This window comes from Episyrphus balteatus, chromosome 1 (genome assembly GCF_945859705.1).
Source record: "Episyrphus balteatus chromosome 1, idEpiBalt1.1, whole genome shotgun sequence".
NCBI classification, from domain to species: domain Eukaryota; kingdom Metazoa; phylum Arthropoda; class Insecta; order Diptera; family Syrphidae; genus Episyrphus; species Episyrphus balteatus.
Window position 1 is genome coordinate 7,708,422 of NC_079134.1, and position 20,728 is coordinate 7,729,149.

The following is a 20,728-nucleotide window of genomic DNA, read 5'->3' on the forward strand; positions in this document are numbered from 1 at the left end:
CTGTTGATCATGAACAGCCACCAGTGTGGGAAGTACCGTAATCTCAGTTTGGAATTTCGACATGGTTGGCTTTAAAAAATTTTGACTTTTGTCTAGACATCGCAGAAATAAGATTGAAACGTCATATGAAAGGTGAAATTATAATCGTCCGTAAACCGGCCTTACAGACAACCTCTTTTTTTTCCAAAGGTCTTACCAAGGGTCTTAAACCACCATGACCATGTCTCAATAATAGGTCGATATTGTTAATTGTATTGTTCCTGGTGTTGTTCACAATGATACAATAAACTTAGTACTTTTAAATCTTTACACTTTACAGGCTACTGCCCTCCTTCCTTGAACATTGCTAAGAATTGTATTGTCAGCTTTCCGTCGAGGTTAGACTGGGAAGTATAGGCATTTTGACGAGAGACTTTGATACATGAATTTTTACCTATGGCTCAAAGTTCTTACGGTGAGATACAGCACCGTCAAAAAAATATAATTTCGTCATATTCAAAACAACATAAGAACTTACGTCAATGCAAATTGAACGTTGTGATAAAATTTGATAGCGATCGGAAAAGAACTTTTCGAGATTTGCTATTAAAATCAAATGAACATGACAAAATACCAAACACGTTAACTTAAACTTAAGAATTCTTGAAAAAGAAAAGAGATATTGAAAAGATTTCCACGCTCTAAGAAATAACTTCAAAAACTGTTAAAAATCAGCATTTTTGATTTTAAAACGGGAATATCTCAAAAAAGTGATGTTTTATAGTTTTTCTGAACTCGGATTCAACCTCAGGGCACATCACAAAATCATTTAGAAAGGTATAATTTGATTTTTGTAACAAAAAAAGTTTAATTTTGCAGACCAGTGTAATTGGACTATTGAGAAAATGGCTTGATGTTGAATAAATACGTGCGAAGAAATTTTATTTTCTATAAATGTAGAGTTTGAAGTTTATATTTTAACTTTTTTATTCAGCACTTTAAAAATATATAGTAGGTACTTTTTATTTAGAATTTATTAAAAATTATCTAAGGAAGTAAGTGGGACTCCTTTAATATAAGGATTGTTAAGTTGCATTTTTCCACTCCGAATTAAGCGTCTTGAAATATGGTTCAATGGCTGTGATAGGATCGTTTCTTTAATTCTTTCCGCCTCCAACAGCATCTAGCTTACCAGTCGTGCTACGTTCTGGCGGACTTTATCTTAAAGTTTTCTCAAAAAATGAAGCTCATTATCCTGACCGTCAGGCAAAGGTTTGCTGTCCACGACCGTGTTAGCAGATGCAAATTCTTCAGACATTTGATTTTATATTTCTGTTCCAATTGTTTCGAGAATTTCTACTCAGTGGATCTTAATTACGAACCCTCTAGATTCATTCGGTATGTTCTACGTTTTTGAGTTCCAAGTAAATATTTACCTGTTTGTACAGCTTTATTCCTTATCCCTAAATTATTTCAAATTGACTACTACAAAGCAGACATAAATAACTTCGATATTGCCTTTAGTTTTAAATTCCATTGAAAACACAACAAAATCTTTAAATCAGTTGCTGCAATCGATAAAATATTGTATAGAAGCATCCTGTTTCGTGGTTAGAAATCCCCAAAATAGTTAATAGTTTCATTCTTCTAAAAAGCTTTTTAATTTTCCGTAATTTTCCAATCTTACTTCCGCTACGTTACATAAATAGAATATCAATTAATTTTATACCTGTAAATTAACCACCATTTCCACCAACATACTTCAATCAGCTATTTGTCTTCTAACCAACTTTCTCCATCAACAAACCAAAACTTCCTTTTGCACCGAAAAAAAAATTGATAATAACAGCTATCAAATTAACATTTTTCAGTGACAAAAGTCGTCCAACAATTAAAATATCAATTTTGATATTTTATCATATCATTTTCACATTTTTTAATTTCAGATGGGATAGTGAAAATTTCACTTTGACAATTAAAATATCATTTTGACATTTTTTTAAGTTTAAGTGGATAGTGAAAATTTCACTTTGACAGTTAAAATATCAATGTTGACTAGATTTTACGTTTTAGTTTATTATAATGAAACCTATTTCTTTCCTTTTCTTTTTTATTATTTTTATTATTAAAAGAATTTTCTTTCTTTTTTCAAAACATTACTGAAAGGGAATATTCTTTACAAAATAATGATCATATTATTTTTTCTATTATAGGTGATATAATTGTTTTGTTATTTTCTCCCAAACTATGTGAAGTAAAATCTTAGTGCCGATCAAATTTTATCAGTAAATCATACATTTTACTTCGAAAAAACACAACGCGCCTTTAAATTAGAACACATTAAGAATTTTGTATTTAATATTTTTCAATAATTTGGAATGAGAAATTGATATGAAAAAATGATAATAAAATATCAAAAAAAATTTCCAATATGTGACATTTAAATATCATCCTGATAATAAAAATGTTGTTTTAACATTTTAAATATCATTAAACACATTTTATAGAGCATTTTTGGCTTATATTTAAGAAATGTTATTTTGATATTTAAAAAATGTTAAATTGATATTGGTTTTTTTTTTCGGTGTGGGAATGTCCCACTTAAATGAACCGAAAATGCCTTCAATGCAATCATATAACCTTATTGGGTACTCAACAACTCACAACTGCAGTTGTTAGAAGAGCTTCCTCTTCCCCGAAGTAGTATTGACAGTGAGTACGAGTAGTGTATTGCGTATACAAGAGATAGATCGGGGGCACTATTTCATACTCTTCAATCTTCACTCATACGAATCTCCTCTACATAATGTGATGATGGATATTTGCCTCCGGAACATGTAATTGCATAACGACAAACACATTTGGGTAAGGTCCTCTTTTGCATCCTTCAAAAAGCCATAAAGCAAACAACAAAGATACAACTTATCGATGCAACCTACTGTGCAACTACTACATCATCATTCGATGAAATGATGATGGAAATGCATCATCAATCGATAAATTTTCATCTATAATAGTCATAATGTTACTGTGCTTCCTTATTTGTGTGTGTGTGTAAAATTCACATATCTGAAGACATGAAGGCTTATAGACGACAGGACAATCTGAGGCTCTCTCTCTTGGACGAACATGAGGAAAATTGATTCAATTTAATAGAGATTAACTGACAAAATTTTAATCCAAGAAAGATTACAAAATTTTCTTAACTTTTGCAAAAACTTTAGATTGCGAATACTGGCAGGATAACGATTTATATATTAGAGAGAAGAAGTGTTATTCAATAGAGCAAGGATTATCCTTTTGTTCGGTCACAATTACTTACCATTCACAGCAGGAGTAAAAAAAACAATAAAAAAAAGTGTCTAAGGATAAGGTCGAACTCCTCGTGGGTATCCTTAAGATATTTTTATAACAGATTTTAGCTTTTGTTAGTTATTTGTTATTTTAGGGCAAAAGGACATCCGTGTTTTTGTGATAAAACAAAAATCAATATTGATCTCTCGAAGGACTATTTTCCAAAAAAATCAAATTTAAATCAATTTAATTCTTGAATCCTTAAAGGGACATTAATGAAGATAACTTTGAGAAAAAAGGAAGACACAACAAAAAAAAGGACCCTTCTGGCATGTACCTAGGACAAGAAAAAAAAAAAAAACGAAATCCTTAAGGAAACAATCCTATTTCATTATTTCTTCAAAATAACTTTTTGGTTGTTATTGTTTTTTGTTGAATGCTTCTTCTCAGGAGGCAAGTTGGACGTGTATTCATCATCAATAAGGATGTTTCCCAATATAAGCGGATATAGAACAATCAATGAGATAAATGTGTATCTCCCTTCTCCACACAAAACACACAAACAAACACAAAAGTACACACACCGAAGGCACTTTTTTAGTTGCAAGTTCAACAGAGTAAACCAAAAATAAATCAACTTGTAAAAAAAAAAGTCTAAAATCGACATCCTACGCTTCGAAGGAGGTCAAAATCGCCTCTAATGATGATGATGATGGTGATGCCAAAGCAAAGTTATAACGTCCTAATATTTTTTATTTAATTTTATAGAAAATATCTTCCTTTTTTGTTAGTAAAAAAAAAAAATGTGTAAAAAAAAAAACAGAATTGAAAATATTTCTACTAGCATCCTTTTTCATTGAAGTGTGTTATCAATCTCCGATATTTTTCCATCGATTTAACTGGGTTTCTATTACGATGAAAAAAAGAGAGAAAAAGAGAAAGGGAGAATATAAGCCAACGAGATACCATCATCATCATCATTCAGTAGGAGAAAATATAAGGACCTTTTGCCGAGGATAATTTCTGTGCATAAAAAGCATTCACGTGAAAATTTTTCAACTAAAATAAAGTTCTTTGTTTTTTTTTTCTGCGTTGTGATGCTCATCTCTATCTCTCTCTCTCTTTTACTCTTTTTTTTTTTGTAAAAATTCTTTTGTTTTTGAAATTTCTGTGTGATATTTTCAGAAGGACGAACAACAACAACACACAGATAAAAATTATGGCCGATTTTTTTTTTGTATAGTGCGTATAGCATGGTTGTAGGGAAAATGGATTAAAATTGTGTGCACGTGTTTTGAAATGTGTTTTTGAATGGAAAGCAAATGAAGCATTTTATAATGAAAGCAAAAGCAGTTTTTTTTTTTCCACAGAGTATATTGGAAAATAGAGTTGTTTAATTTTTTCGCTGTTGTACTTTTTGAAGAAGAAGAAAAAAATTAATGAGATTTAAAGTTATAAAAGAAAATTAATGAATACAGATTCAGTAGCAGCACAAAAAAAGATGTTATTAAAGGCAGTCAATGAAGAGAAATAAGTGGTTTTTTTTATTGAAAGTCTTGTTGACTGATTTTATTTTATTTCGGAATCTTGTATTTTTCTCGTGAATGAGGGTAATCTCAGGGCTTGGTACCTTTTATCTTCTGACAATATTTTTATAATTGATATTTTCTGGAAAAAAAATCTTAAGGGTTTTTCGAATTTACAGAAACCAATATCAAAAATTGGTATTGAGTTTTCTAGTAATTATGTCACAATCACAAATAATGTGGGAGCAAAAATAAGGAAACTCTTGAAAAACTTCCATTAAAACATCCGAATTTGAATTCAAAGAACCATTTGAGAAGGCAAAACTGTTTTCATTGGAATCTTTTTGATAACGTTTGCCCACTTCAAACCAATCTTTTAGAATTCAAATTCTCTTAAAGCACTCAATAGTGGTAAACCAAGTTATTCAGCACTTTGGGTTGAGGTACTTCAAAAACGTACTTTATATTTACAAACGAGTAAGAAAGCAAATAGAAATGGAACTAACACTTTATTAATGAAAACAAGAAACCACACAATCCTAGTATGTTCAAGTTTTCATATTTCTTATAAATACATAAGTCAAACATTTAAAACCCTCTCCTGAAAAGTTGTAAATACTGACTTATGTCTTTTTTTCTTATACTGGCACAGTAGACCATGCGTTTGAACATGTGGTTAAGATCTTTGACTGAGTTGCTTACAGTAATTAAATTTCCTAAAAACCAAATGACTTATTTAAAAAGAAAATTAAACTGTTAGCACATACAAATAAATATCTACTATGCACTATGTTCAGGCAACGAGACAGCCGAACAATTAAGAATTCAAATGTATGATTTATGTACCTAACAGTAATTTGGTATTCAAATTTTAATCTAGTCCTTAAGTGCTGCATCTGGTATTACCAATTAAACCATTTAAATTTCAGAAAATCCTGTTTTTATTTTTGTTTCATTTAAAAAAAAAGTTACGTATACACCATAGTGATCCCATATGATAAACCTCTAAATAAAATTAATTTTTTTTTCGCTGATTTAAAGTTGATCATTTACTTACTTTCAAATTCATACACCTTTTAGTTAAAATAGTACGAGAAAGTTATTACTTCCAGTTTTCTCAACTTCCCGAAAAAGTAGAAGTTTGCCGACGAAATCTGTCTTTTAAGGAGAATGGTCAAAAATATATGGTCAAAAAAGCCAGCATCAATTAAAATAAGACTAGTTTGGTTTGAAAATGCATAAATCGTAGATAGTAAATTATTATATTTTTTTTTCTTTAAAAATGTCCCGAAAATATCTTTAAGTAGAAAATTCCACAGAAGAATGCAGTTTAAAAACTTAAGAAAAAAAAAAAAAAAACTGAAAGATAGATGTTCAGAATCTCCAAAACTAAACCCAAATCACAAAATCTATACATAAAATCCCCAGTTGGACTATCTATTAGGGTGGTCGTTATTTTTAAAAGTTGAGCAATTTTATTGAGCACCCTATTTTTTTGTTCCTTTACATCTTAAAACACTATCGTATTTTTTTTTTACGACCATGTTAACACGTGCCGCTCTGACATTAAAGTTAACGCTATTGGGAGAGTACTTTCACAGTATGAAATTTTTTATGAATTTAATGAAAATGTTTTTTTTGTTGTCCCTTAGCAAGTGTAGGTGTCATTTAAAGTGCAGTTCATTGCTTCTGGCTATAAAATATTGCAATAGCTTTTGTTTAGTTGTAATAATATAATTAAGTTGAATGAAGATACCTGTGGAAATTTATTTTTAGTCGGTTTTAGTGAAAAAAAATTCTTGTCTCGAAATTGTCGTCAAAAGGAATTGAAGATCAAAGTAAAAATAAATACATATCACTCGTTTACTTGAATACTGTCATAACTCAAAAATCACGAGTTTTGAGTTATTAATGCAGAAGTTATTTTTGAATAAAGTAATCTTTAATCCTCAAAAACTCATTTCTTTGAAAATTGACGGTGAAGGAGCACTAGTTTTATTTAAGAAACTTACTTTTTACATAGAAAAATAGATTGATACTCGTTTTCTGAAAAACACAGTTTTTTTGAGTTATGAAAGTGTTCAAGTAATTGAGCGATATTTAAATGAAAAAATTTATTTTCGTAGTAGAAGAAGAGGTTGAAGTTGAAAATCAAAGCTCTGAATCTCCAGTGCCAGAATCTTTTGGCTCGAAAAGAGCAGGAGTAGATATTTTTAATCCTAGGCTATCGGCAGTGCTTAATAAATGTAAAGTAAGTGACAGCAATGCCGTTCACCTCTTGACAGTCTGTATTGATTATTCAAAATTTGTAACTAACCGCTCCTCTATACGACTCTAGAATATATTGTCAATATATTCGTGGGAAATCAGCTTTAGTAAGTAGAACTAAATTTTTTGAATTTAATTTAAGTTTTGCGTTATACACTAAGGCTCAAAACTTCTTCCCGATATAACTGGCCAAGCTAAAGTAGACAGACTTCCACTTGGAATTTCAGAACTTTCAGCTTGAACTGAGATTGAAGTATTGTCTACAGCAGGCATGTCAAACTTGCGGCCCGCGGGCCGCATGCGGCCCACATCGTATATTTGTGCGGCCCAAGCTTAATTTAGGTACAACTTGCATTTTCAATTTTTACATTTAATTTTAGTTTAAAAAAATAAAATTTAAATGTCTCTAATGAACACGAACAAACCGGGGAATCCAATAAAATTGTTTTGAATTTCTCCATTTCAACACGATGTTCACTGCAGAGATTTTAACTTTTTGCTATTTATGTCGCAATGGAGAATTTCCAGCTTATATGAGTTCTTTATGGGTGAAAAGGTAAACAAACATTTTTTGTATTGAAAACAAGCTTTTTTTTTGCTGTATTTAGTATTGGAGTGCAGTTTGACCCATGGGAAAGCAGTGAAAAAGTTCCATACGATTTGTTTCATCCTAAGTGAATTTTCGGGAATAAGCTCTGAATTTGTTTATTTGTACAAAAGATTTAAGTCGACTTCCAAGCAACCGAAAATTCGATTTGCAGTCGACTTGCAGTCGCTACTTTTTTCTTAAATGAACACCAATGCAAATATTTTCGCTACTTTGTCCCGAAAAATCCATCCTTTTTTAATCTCTTTTTGAGACGGGTTTATAAATATACACTTAGGAGCAAAAAAACGGAATCAAATAAATTATTTTTATTTAAAACAAAAAATGCAATGGATAAAATAAAGTTAAGTTTGATTCCATTTTTTTGCTCCTAAGTGTAGAATCAGTACGTAATCATTTGCAAATGGAGCTAATCGAAATCCAGTGTGGCTCCGTTTAAAGATATAAATTCGATGAAGCTGGGATGCCTGAATTTTACAAGTATCTAACAAGCAGATTTGAGAACACTCGAAAATTGGCATATGAAATCATTTGTATGTTTGGAAGCACTTATCGATGCGAGCAGCAGTTTTCACTTATGAATCGAAATGAGTCACCTGTTAAATCCAGAATAACAGATCTACGCCTTGGGTCTGTTTTAAGGGGTAATAACACCTTGTAAACCACGAAATCGAGCGTCATTTTCATCACCGTATAAAACAAAGAAGAAATATTATTTTCTTTTGGTGTTTGTTTAGTTTAATTTAGTATATTAATAGGTAACAGAATAGGCTAATGTTAAATTTTTTAATGATGTGAAATTTTTTAAATGGCGGTGTAGTTCAGGATGATAGTAAAATCCTGTGCTCCCATCGGGCGACCAACTAACTCCTACAGTTTTTAACCGATTGGGCTGAAATTTTGTGTGGAGCTTAAAAATACTATTCTCTAGTGAAGTACGTAGGATTTTTTTGAAATATTAAAATTTAACGATTTTATGGTCTTTTTTTCAACGAATTTTGTTTTTGGAAAGAAATAATTTTTTCAAACTAATGCCATTTCTTTAAAAATTAATATTTCAATAGAATAGTATTTTTAAGCTCCACACAAAATTTCAGCCCAATCGGTTAAAAACTGTAGGAGTTAGTTGGTCGCCCGATGGGAGCACAGGATTTTACTATCATCCTGAACTACACCGCCATTTAAAAAATTTCACATCATTAAAAAATTTAACATTAGCCTATTCTGTTACCTATTAATATACTAAATTAAACTAAACAAACACCAAAAGAAAATAATATTTATTATTATAAATACTTAATTAAACTAAACAAACAAAAAAAGAAAATAATATTTCTTCTTTGTTTTATACGCTGATGAATATGACGCTCGATTTCATGGTTTACAAGGTGTTATTACCCCTTAAAAGTAATAACTTCTAAAAAATTTTCATCACAAGTAGAGAAGATGGTACAGAAAAGAGATGCCAAGTGTCAGGCAGAAAACATTAATATTACTACATATTGTTCTTGTTCTTTTATAAAAATAAATCTGTTTCGTAAAAATTCTAATATCTTTTTTTTTGCGGCCCATAGAAATTTAGATCCTGCTATTTTGGCCCGTGAATGCCATTGAGTTTGACAAGCCTGGTCTACAGTGTACGATATATTAGAAAATTGGTCCTTGATTGACAAAGTTCAATCTTATGTTTTCGACACAACTTCATCTAACACTTGGCGTTTAAACGGAGCTTGTGTTCTATTAGAAAAAAAAAAAAATTGGGCGAGACATACTCTACCTAGCTTTTAGACATCACGTTTTTGAAATTGTTCTTCAAGTGGTATTCAACGCATCCAAATTTGACCCATTTTCTCGACCTGACATTGCTTTGTTTAAAAGATTTAAAACACAATGAAAAACAATTGATAAGATTGATTTCCTTACAATAAATGTGGCCAACAATTACTTAAAACTTATATTTTACCACACAAATAATTAAAAAAAAAAACACAAATTAAATTTTTTTTATTATTATTTTTTTTTTTTTTTCAAAAATCTTGTCCTTTGCTCCCATATAAATTTGTTCTTCAAATAATTTTTTTATTGTCATTATTCTGGTAGTAAATAACGTTTGAGCAGAATTAAAAGCAATAATATAAACATTATTTTTGAAAGAAAAATGAATTTAAACAGGGCAAAATGCTTAAAATTATTGAAAGAACTTCGGAAAAAAATGTGTTTGAAGTCGTTCCGATAAATCGAAAAACTGATGATTCCTATAGGTTTCTCAGGTCAGAAATAGGGGGAAACAGTCAATGGTGCAGACGTCTTAAATAGTTTTTTGAAAAAAAAAACTTGCACAGTGTAATTTGTATTCAACATTTTCGGACTGTGCGAAATTATCGCCAAAAATACCCAGGATGTAGTCTTGAAAGTCTCGAAATTTCAAAATTTGGTTTTGAAACCTTCCACTTTTTACTAATATTGAAACACTAAATAGTGGAAGGGTTTTAATCTACAATTTTGTCACAGTAGGAAATGTTTCAAAAATATATGAAGCAAAAACTCTCGATATAAAACTTCACATTACTGCGTTAAAAATTCAAGGTGTTTTTTTCCCAAAAAAAAATGGTAATACCCAAAAGCTTTTTCAAAAAATAAACCTCCATGTTATCAAGTCAAGGTCAACCTTATTTGGATTCATTTTACCGAAATATGTATGTAGTTTGCACAGCAAAAGTAACTTAAATTGTACACTATGATGTGTGTTTACTATGTACATAACTTTGATATAGTACCATCATGTGACTTTGATGCAAGTTTTATTGAAAATTTGAACAAAAAAATAAAAATACTAAATTCTCAGAAAAATGGATAAAGACTTTTTGTGATGAAAATAGCTCGATATAGACCGTACAGTAAAAGAAAAATATCTTGAACGAGAGAGAAATTGAAAAGACGAATCAAGGGGCACGGTAGTGCCCAGCCAAGTTCTCTAGCAACTTTGGCACTACACCCTTATTTACAGGAAACAACTCAGGCCATTTTCGACCCCCCTCTAACTTCCACACCAAAGATGCTAGAAATTTCAAACAAAAAAAAAAGAAATTTCACAAAAAGTACTGAGATGTAAAAGTGTACCAAGTTCTAAAGTTTTGGTTCAAATTCGTATCAATAAAATTTTGATTGTTTACTTGGCAATTTTTGAAATAACTTTAAAAATCGGTAATTAAAAGAAAAATTGTCAAGAGAACAATCAAAATTTTATTGATACGAATTTGAACCAAAACTTTAGAACTTGGTACACTTTTACATCTCAGTACTTTTTGTGCCAGCATAATTTCAACATAGGAGAACTTGGCTCCTTTTTTAACAGTAATGTTTTTGTTGTGATTACTTTTACACGAAATACTTTGTTACTTACAATGGAGAACTAAAGCTTGCAAGAAAAAGGATAAATTTGATTTCTTATTCGTTTCCTACAAAAAAAAAATCATATCAAACATTTTTTGAACGAGAAAATCTTTCATTTAATTTTTTTTTATATTGAATTTTACGAAATTCAATAAAAATGTTCTAAAATATTATCTCCATAATTTTAACTTAAAAGTTAAAAATTTTATTCGGATTCAAATTTTCTTCTAAGAAATATGTAAAAATATTTCTCATCCCTTAAATCGTAATTGACTTCCTTCCCCGAAAAAGGACCTTCATTAATACAAATATTTTCGGGTTCAGCCAATTGTTTATTGGTTATCGATTTGTGAATCCCAGCTTAAGAAGAAGAAGAACTGAAGCGATTATATATAAACACAAAAGCCAAAAGAGGAAACTAAATCATGTGAATAAAATTTGTTAGAGAAGCCATTCGTTACCCAAATTTAACCCCTTTTCTTGGCTTTTACTCCATTATACTATATCCCCACCAAACAAAAAAAAAAAATTGAATGCATGAATGAACAGAATTAAATTACATTTGTTGAGTTATCCGGCATTATCCAAAAAGTTCTAAGGTTAAACCCTAAAGTTAACACAATAATTTTAAAGAAAAGAAACTTTACGACTTATTTTCCTTTTATCAATCGAATCCTTTTTTTGTAACAAAATAAAAGTTTTAAAATCAATTTTTCAAAACAAAATATAATCAATTAGTAAAGCGCATTCAATTTTTTCACTTTATTCTGATTAGTATTTTTTTCTTTTTCCAATCCTATCTCTTTCCACGAAATTTATATAACGACTGTATTGAACAATTTCTTGGAAAATTACTCTTTCATCATTTTTCCTTTTAATTTAATTAAAAAAAAAAATAAATAAATAAATATAAAAAATATTCATCTATTAGATCAGAGTCCATGCAAGGACGACACCGCTACAAATGCATTAGAATTATTTTACAAAATGATTTTGTGATACCTAATCCTGAAGACAAACACAAAAAGTAAATATGTATAAAAAATCTATTCAGTGAAAAATTTCTAGTTAAAGTTAAGAAAGAAAAAAGCAAAATAAATTAGAAAAAAAAGAGAAAATAGAAAAGTTAAAAGCAATAAAAATACAAAAAAAAAAAAAAAAAATAATGTCCAACCCACCGTCAAGGATAACATCACCCCAATACATTCGACGCAATGGATCGAATGCTACAGCATCGGCAGGTGGTAGTCCTACCACTGCCGGAGTTAGTTCGTCGACAGCATCCTGCCCAGGATCACCCATGCGCCGGGTGTCTGCCATCAAAAGTAGTGCCATGGATTTTGCTTCGAAGTTCTTCAACAAATGCAAAGCTGCCACATTTACAGTCGATGGAGCCACGTACACTATAGGTAAGAAAGAAAAGCTAGATACTTAAATTTTGTAGCGAAATTTTATAACCTCTATTCAGAGGATGAATTTGATGGTGCGCAAGGATGTGGGGCTTGGGAATGTCCCATTAAAAATTCTTCGTTTTCGTCTTAGGTAGGTTATTCAAGAAGGCTATACACTAGAAAATGGGAGAATGTGTTTTTAATAATTTAGAGGAAACTGTAAATTCACATTCCTTTTCGTATATACACAGGACACATTGGTTTCTTTAGAAAATTGTTTATTTTATTAGGTTGAAGATGTTGGTAGATTTTAGTAGGTCAGTAAACACAGGGTGTTTCTTGGGAATTACTTTTTTGTTAAACTTAAATCAAAAGAGAAGCTTTTAAGACATTTTCAAAACAAAGTTATTAGAAAAGTTTTAAATGTTTTTTGTCACTATAAGTATAGGTTTAAGAAAAAGTTTGTTTTTCCTTAGAAATATAAGAGATAATATTAAAAATGTTTACCTTTATTGGAGGTAAGTGGAAGGTAAGAATTTGTAAAGTTTAGTTGAAGTTTTATGAGTAACAACACAAGAGCTCTTTAAAGTCAAACGACAAATATTATTTTGACTTTTGTTTTGTAAGTAACGAGTATGTAAACATTTCCGTACTGAGTACAAGAAAAATTTTGATTAGTTCAACCAGAAAAAGTTTTAAAAGGGGATTTTTATGTGATAGCTCAAATTAAATAAATTAATGGTTTTCTAACACGCACACACTGTAGTCGTTTTCATAAATAAATCAATTTTACCACTTTTGTACGAAAATTTCGACTTTTAGGGTCTATTTTTCTCATTCAAAAGGAAAATGGCGTTTGAATCAGTATCATTGCTGCTCATTCACGAAAATAGTTAAGAAAAAATACATACATACATAAATTTTGATATGCAATAAGATCAAGAATTTTAGAAACAATAATTTTTTAAACCCAATATACCTAGAAATGAAGACATTAATGTCAAATTTCCACCCAATAACTGTTTGGCTGGGTTTGATATTGTTCAATTTTTCAGTTAATTCTGAACCAATTTTCACACACAACACCTCTTTGAACTTTTAAATAAATGTTAACAGTCGGAATTTATAAATTTAAAATACCTAACGTATATTTTTGGCAAAGTTTATGCCTAAAGTTAAAGTCCACGTCAATATCACATTTTCGAGACATTGAAATTCAAAGCATCTAGTTTTCCATATTCCGTTACTGCGTGCTATCTTGTGGTACACCTCTTTTTTGCGAATTTGGTTTACATTTTTTTAAGTCGCTAGAACTTTTTTCGGTCTCACTATTTTATGGAGAATCATATATGAAATTGATGTAGAATTTTCTGAGGCATTCGAATATTGTATTCACAATTCCAAAAAAATGTATTTTTACCCTTATAAAGACACTTTTTTGTGACCACTTTTTATATTTGTCCTGCCAAATTCGCACCCGTGTGCCGACAGAGGGTTAATATAAAAAATTCTAAATTTAAAAAAAAGCATATACACTGAGGGAAAAACCGCAACGTAAAATGTAATATGTTCAACGTTGATTTAATGTTGAAAAAACTAACATGAAATACCTATCTTTAAATTAAAATTGAAACAACTAAAGAATTTTTTTTATTTTTGTCGGACTTCAGCTTTTGTAGCATTCTATCACTTTAATTTCCAACAGTGAGATAGCACAGTGGTAAAGCATTCGCCTAGTGACCCAAGAGTTGTAGGTTCGATCCCCAGCTGCTGCCAGTTTTTTCTTTTTTTTAATAAATTGATGCTTTTTTTCAAAGTTGAAACAACTTTGATTTAAAAATGCTTTAAAACAGCAAACCACTTTAAACTTACGATGTTCTACTTTGATTTTAAAATTTTCGTCTTCAACGCAAAATCATTCCGAAAAATAGTTGAATCAACGTGGTTTTCGTTGATTTTAAGTTGTTTTTTCCCTCAGTGTAGGTACCTACCGTTTTTAAAGAAAAAAACAACTTCTTAAATGAGTTTATTTAATTTAAATTTGAATTGTTTTTCTTATTGTTTTAAAAATTAATAACCGTATAAAACTAAACTTTTTGTAGATACCTCTGGTGTGCTGATTCCGAATCATAAGTCTCATTTTTTATTCACGTAAGAAAACCATAAAAACCCACTTGTTTTGCTGTTTTTAAGCAATATTTTGATGTACCTAACGTAATCTTTTTTAACTAAATTTGTTTATTTTTTTCAAATTCAGTTTCAATCCTCTCAATATGTCTTTTCTTCTCCGAGATATCTTAGCATTTTATACCATAAATAACTTGATCTAAAAAAAAATCATATTTATCTGTTCTAGGAACAAGAATATACTTACTTTTTCCAATAAATTTTGGTTACTCTGGTTTTAATACGAATTAAAAAATTTTCGATCAGCTCTCGTTTTTGAGATACATATAAGTTGTTTAAATCATTTTTGAGATACATATACAGTACCTTGCCATATTATTAGGCCCAAGCGAAAAAAAATACAATTTTTCGGTTCAGTTTTTGCTCAGTTTTTAAAGTTTTTGTCGAAATATCTTGAATTTTTTTGTCCCATTTACTTACGCATATTATGTAGATACGGATTGACTTTATGCAAGATTAGTTCCTTGCCATAAAGTTAAGAAATGTCACGTTATTCCTCGGTACAAGAAATTAAGTATTGGACCGGTCTGGTAATTATCCGGGTGTGAATTCCACAGGGTTTTTTGGAGCTTATCCCCTTTTGTACGTTATTTTTATCAAAAAGTATGAATTTTTAAACTTTGTGCAAGTAAATGGGACAAAAAAATTCAAGATATTTCGACAAAAACTTAAAAAACTGAGCAAAAACTGAACCGAAAAATTGTATTTTTTTCGCTTGGGCCTAATAATATGGCAAGGTACTGTAAGTTGTTTAAATCATTTTTGAGATACATATTAGGGTGCTTCTTAAAAATCAATTTTCGAAATTTTAATGGGACACGCTTTCATTTTGTTCTTCCTGCCTTTAATATAAATTGGGTGAAATTTGGTCCAGTTTAAACACGTTCTAAGGGTCGCTACCACAATACAAGGTTTTGAAAAATACACCAAATGTTGTTTTTTTTTTCTCAGAAAATTTTTAAATTTGTAATCAGAATTAAGTACTTTATATTAAATCTTTAACTGTTTTGAAAGAACTTTTGATAAAAGTACAGCGGAATAAAAATGAAGTTTAATTTTGAATATTTTTGAATTTGACATCATTTTTTTGTGTTATTATGTGGAATAGCTAACTGAGTGATCTTTCTTAATTGAAAAATTCAATGATTTTATCTGATTGTTTATGAGCCTAATATCTTCATTCGACGGACAGTTAACTGACTGTTTATTAGAAGATTGAAAAATCGGGTCTTAAGCGTACTTTGAATTGTAACAAAAAAAAAAAAATTGTTGAAATTAATCTTTTTTTTTTACTTAAATGTTTAGTGAATGGTAGCGACCCCTAAATTTTAATATTAAAATTGGAAAAAAATACCATATACTATGCTTATATGGTAGAACATAATGCAGGGGTGTCCCATTAAAAAATCGAAAAAAAGATTTTTTCGACCATATAAGAAGCACCCTAATACATATATTCTATTTAAAAAAAAGAAAAAAATTCTAATAGCCCAGGAATGTGTTTGGATATTCAAAGACTTATTCACAATAGAATAATCTAAAATCTATGATATACAAATGAATTCTGTGAGTAAATTAAAAAATGCAATTTGTTTTGTCTCGCAAGCCGAGGACAAATTGATAGTTTTTCACATACATATCTGAAGAACTTTTGAATTTTTTGGGCAATTCTCCGAGAATGAATAATAGCACTTTTGAGAATCTATAAAAAAGTGCTTCTAGTTTAATGGTGGCTTGTTCTTTTGAATTGTGGTGATTGATTGGATTCTGGAAAAAAGTTTTGACACTGTGGTTTTTTCCACAGTGTTTGATATTGACTGTTGAATTTGTTGAGTTTATGAATCATTAACAGGTGGCTCCCTCAGTTATTGTGGAAATCCTGTGTCCAAAAATTATGAATTATGAAGGTTATTGGTTTGTCCATATAACGCATTTAGGTATTATTTGGGTTCTATTCAAACCTTCACATTTCGCAAGCCTAGAAAATATGTACCTTCTCGTTTGATGGACTTTATACATTGCTAAAAGTATAAACGTTGTGAATATGAGGCCGTTTATTTCTTTTTAGAAAAGTATAAAATATTAGACTAAGGGAAATAGGCCCAGTTATTCACACTCCATTAAATTTAAATGGGAAATTTTAAAATTTGTATGCGATTTGGTAGATTTTTATTTTTTAATGGGGACTTTAAATATAATGGAGAGTGAATAAATTGCACATTTAAGCATTTTACTGTACCTTCACTTTGAACTTTATCTCTTTTTAGTTATTTCACAGTAGGTTTAATTTAAAACGTCGGATTTCGCCAAATTGTTAGCAGTTATCTTTCGTTGATAACCAGCTATTCGAGGGTGACTTAAAAGTCGTTACATTTTTCTCGAAATTGATTGAAAGCAAACGAGAAAAATTGTATTTCACTTTCATAGAATCCTCAAAAGAATCATGATTTTTGAGTCATCGTGCTAATGCTTATTGCTCATTCCTAGAATCTAACCAACAGCAGCAGAGACGTGCTGTAGGTACCGACTTTTCTGCATGTAAATTAAAATTTTCATCTCTACTCTAAGGTATGTCAGTGACACTTGTCAAGTCATTTGTATTTTCGTGTGGTTCTCGTATCGCTAAAGGATATTCACTTGTGGATCTCCTGCAGAAAATTTCAATTTGCATGCATCCGCACCATCAACCTATTGCCACAATGTCTGTCTTATGGCAAATATCAAAACCAAGTATTTTCGGTCTCTTGTCACATCATTATCCCGCGTGTTGCAGTGTGTGGTTGAATTTTAAGGACAAACACCATATTCCTTACACAGACACACTCACACACGTAAATAAACACATTCCGCAAGACTATTAGTAAACGATATTAAAATGTAAATTTCATCAGCATATTAAGTTGCAAATTCAATTTTGGACGCACTGTGACGTGCCAACGATTATTTTGCTCTGATTATAATATGACCCTGAAGCTTGAATAAATATATGTATATAAATCCCGAGGACTACTGGGCTGGCTATATTCTATATAGAAAATGCACAAGCTGGTTGGTAGGTTTATATGTGTGTGGTTACTGTGGCATGAGAAAATTTCTGTGCGGGGCATTAACTTGGAAAAAGTTTTCACAGAAAGGCGAAAAACTACCAACAGGCGAGAGGAAATCTGTTTTGGTATGTGACAGTGTGTGAGAGAAGTGTGTGCCTGTGCATGCCAACAGCAGTTTGTTATTTTGTTTTGAGTTTTGTTCGTTCTGCTGGCAAAAGTTGTAACTTTATTTTGAGTAAAAACAGGTGAATTTTCGCATTGAAATCAAAAAAATAAAATCGTATACGTAACGTACGAGTCTAGAGTTTTTGTGGAATTTTTACACAGATTTTAAGCTGAATGAAAATGTAAAAAGCTTATAACTATGCTACAGTTGCAGGTATAGCCTTCATTTTGAGAGAACAAAAACATCAAGGATATAAAGCAGTAATGTAGAAAAAGTTTATTATGCTTCATAGTTAAGTGGCATTGCAGCCAATGATGATGATGATGCAGTTTTAATTACATTTTTGAGATTATAATGTATTAAAACACTGCTTTTAACGTTGAGTGGAAAAAATTACAAAAAAATAGGTAGCTTAAGTCTGTACAAATAACTTGTATTAAATGTTGTTACCTGTTCTCAGTTCATTAATGAGAAGTGCATGAGAACTTTTTTTTTAAACATTTATTTAAAAAACTAAGCAATGTGTCTACTTTAAGGCTATCTGTGTGATTCAAGGTCTCTTAGTTAGGTATCGGCTAAGTTTTTCAACTTCTATTTAAAAATTGCCTTGAGTATTACGTACAGTAGTTTTCAAACAAGAGGAGAGGAGATTGCATTTGGTTTATAAAACTGAAATATTTATTTCACTTCAACTCAAGTATGTTGCAAACGGCTTTAAGACCCAAGACCAATATTTTTTAGTTCTCATTGAAAAGTACTATACTAAAAGCCAATATAGGTATATTTGTGGAGAACTTTTGGAATAACTTTTTACTTGTAGATACAAATTGGAGTGGAATGAGCACTTTTTAATGAAAGAAATACTTTTTCTGTGAGTCTATGATGGGTTCAATTTCTGTTGCAGCAATAGGAAAAATATCAAGCATTGCCCTATAAAAGACGAATAAATTAATTGGAATTATGTCTCGTCTCTTTATATTTTGTAAAAACTGCAACTTTTCAATCAAAAGGATGCAATTATTCGTTCGCCTCTTTAAATCATTCCATGTAATAATAGAGTGGGTATTCAAAAACTACAGGACCAGAAAAGAGATAACTTTAGTGATGGGAACTATAGAATAAAAACTATCAAATTATCGATAGTTGTAAAATATAGTTTTAAATCATTCATTGATTCATTCATTTAGTTACTATTTTCATTCGAATAGTTTTTCAATCCATAGTTTTTTCATTCGAATAGTTTAGTTACTATTTTCATTCGAATATTTTTTTTTATACGATAGTTTTTTCATTCAAATAGTTTTCTTAAACGATAGTTTTTATTTGATAGTTTTCTTCGATAGTTTTAATTCGAATGAATAAATGAATGAATGAACTATCCGATAGTTCAAATAATTCGATAGTTCCCATCACTAATAATTTTGCTTTGAAATCTATGAATAGTTTAGGACTGAATGGACTTACCAATAGCCGTAGCCGTAGGTACATATATTTTTTCAGAAAAAAAGTTACGTAACGTAATTTTTGTTTAAATGTGGTATTGACCGAACTATAAATCCTCATCCAAAAATAGAGCAGTTAAATTGAAACATAAACAAATTAACTTTTTGTCCGCGTACCCCCAATTTTGGCGGCAATTTAACTTACTTTAAATAAAATTATATGAACAATTTTATTCGATTCCTTCATTTTTAAGGAGTTGTAGGGCTTAGAAGTCCTTTAACAACTAAAAACTTTGTTCTTATCACTCTACTAAAATATTAAACTGTAATCATTTATATCAAATTATAAAAAAATATTCTGCTTTTTTTAGGCAGTGCTTCTTAACACTATTAGCTATGTTAAAATAAATTTATAATGACTGTAGAGAATCTAAAGGATTCATGCCAAATAGTGTAGGGGAAAGGTGCGAACAGTGAGACAATCCATTTTTCCCTTTTCTGAAAATAAGCACAGTAACGCTAGTTTGGGACAAAACGTTTATTTCCCCTTCTGCGTCTTTTAATTTTGTCCCGACTAAATTAAAGCTGTCCATTTTCCTACACCATTAAATATCACACAAAATCAGGTGAAAGTAGTTTTTGAAGTGTTATAAAAAAAATGTACCTATAACACAAAAAAATCTGGTTAGTGGACAAAACTTTTTTTACAAATGTATTATATTTATATGTTCTTTCATAAAAAAATATCATGTAATTAGAATCACAACAAAAACATTACTGTTAAAAAAAGAGCCAAGTTATCCTGTGTTGAAATTATGCTGGCACAAAAAGTACTGAGATGTAAAAGTGTACCAAGTTCTAAAGTTTGGGTTCAAATTCGTATCAATAAAATTTTGATTGTTCTCTTGACAATTTTTCTTAACCATCGATTTTTAAAGTTATTTCAAAAATTGCCAAGTAAACAATCAAAATTTTATTGATACGAATTTGAACCCAAACTTTAGAACTTGGTACACTTTTACATCTCAGTACTTTTTGTACCAGCATAATTTCAACACAGGATAACTTGGCTCTTTTTTTAACAGTAATGTTTTTGTTGTGATTTCACTACTTTTCGCAAGGTATGGCTGTAGAATATAAAATCTCTTTATTTGATGAAAATTCAGTGAAAATGGGTGGTTGCCACGCCCCCTGCCTGAAATTCTCAAACTTTAAATTTTTTCCTTTGTGTAAACTACCAGCTCCACCATTCTACCAAATTTCAAGATTCTACGACATACAGAAGTGCTCTATAATATTTGATGAAAATTCAGCGGGAATGGGCGGTTGCCACGACCCCTGGCTGAAATTCTCAAATTTTAAATTTTTTCCTTTGTATAAACTACCAGCTCTACTATTCTACCAAATTTCAAGATTCTACGATAATCA

The 20,728-nt window shown here is 30.2% G+C and overlaps 1 protein-coding gene across 1 annotated transcript in view; it reads left to right on the forward strand.

The window, feature by feature from the left end:
- LOC129913267 (dual specificity calcium/calmodulin-dependent 3',5'-cyclic nucleotide phosphodiesterase 1) overlaps nt 1-20,728 on the forward strand; it is a 499,680-nt gene that overhangs the window by 24,520 nt on the left and 454,432 nt on the right. The window contains exon 2 of the mRNA XM_055991869.1: nt 11,999-12,476. Within this exon, the coding sequence (XP_055847844.1) occupies nt 12,233-12,476 (244 nt within the window). The 5' untranslated portion in view covers nt 11,999-12,232. The remainder of the gene's footprint in view (nt 1-11,998; nt 12,477-20,728) is intronic.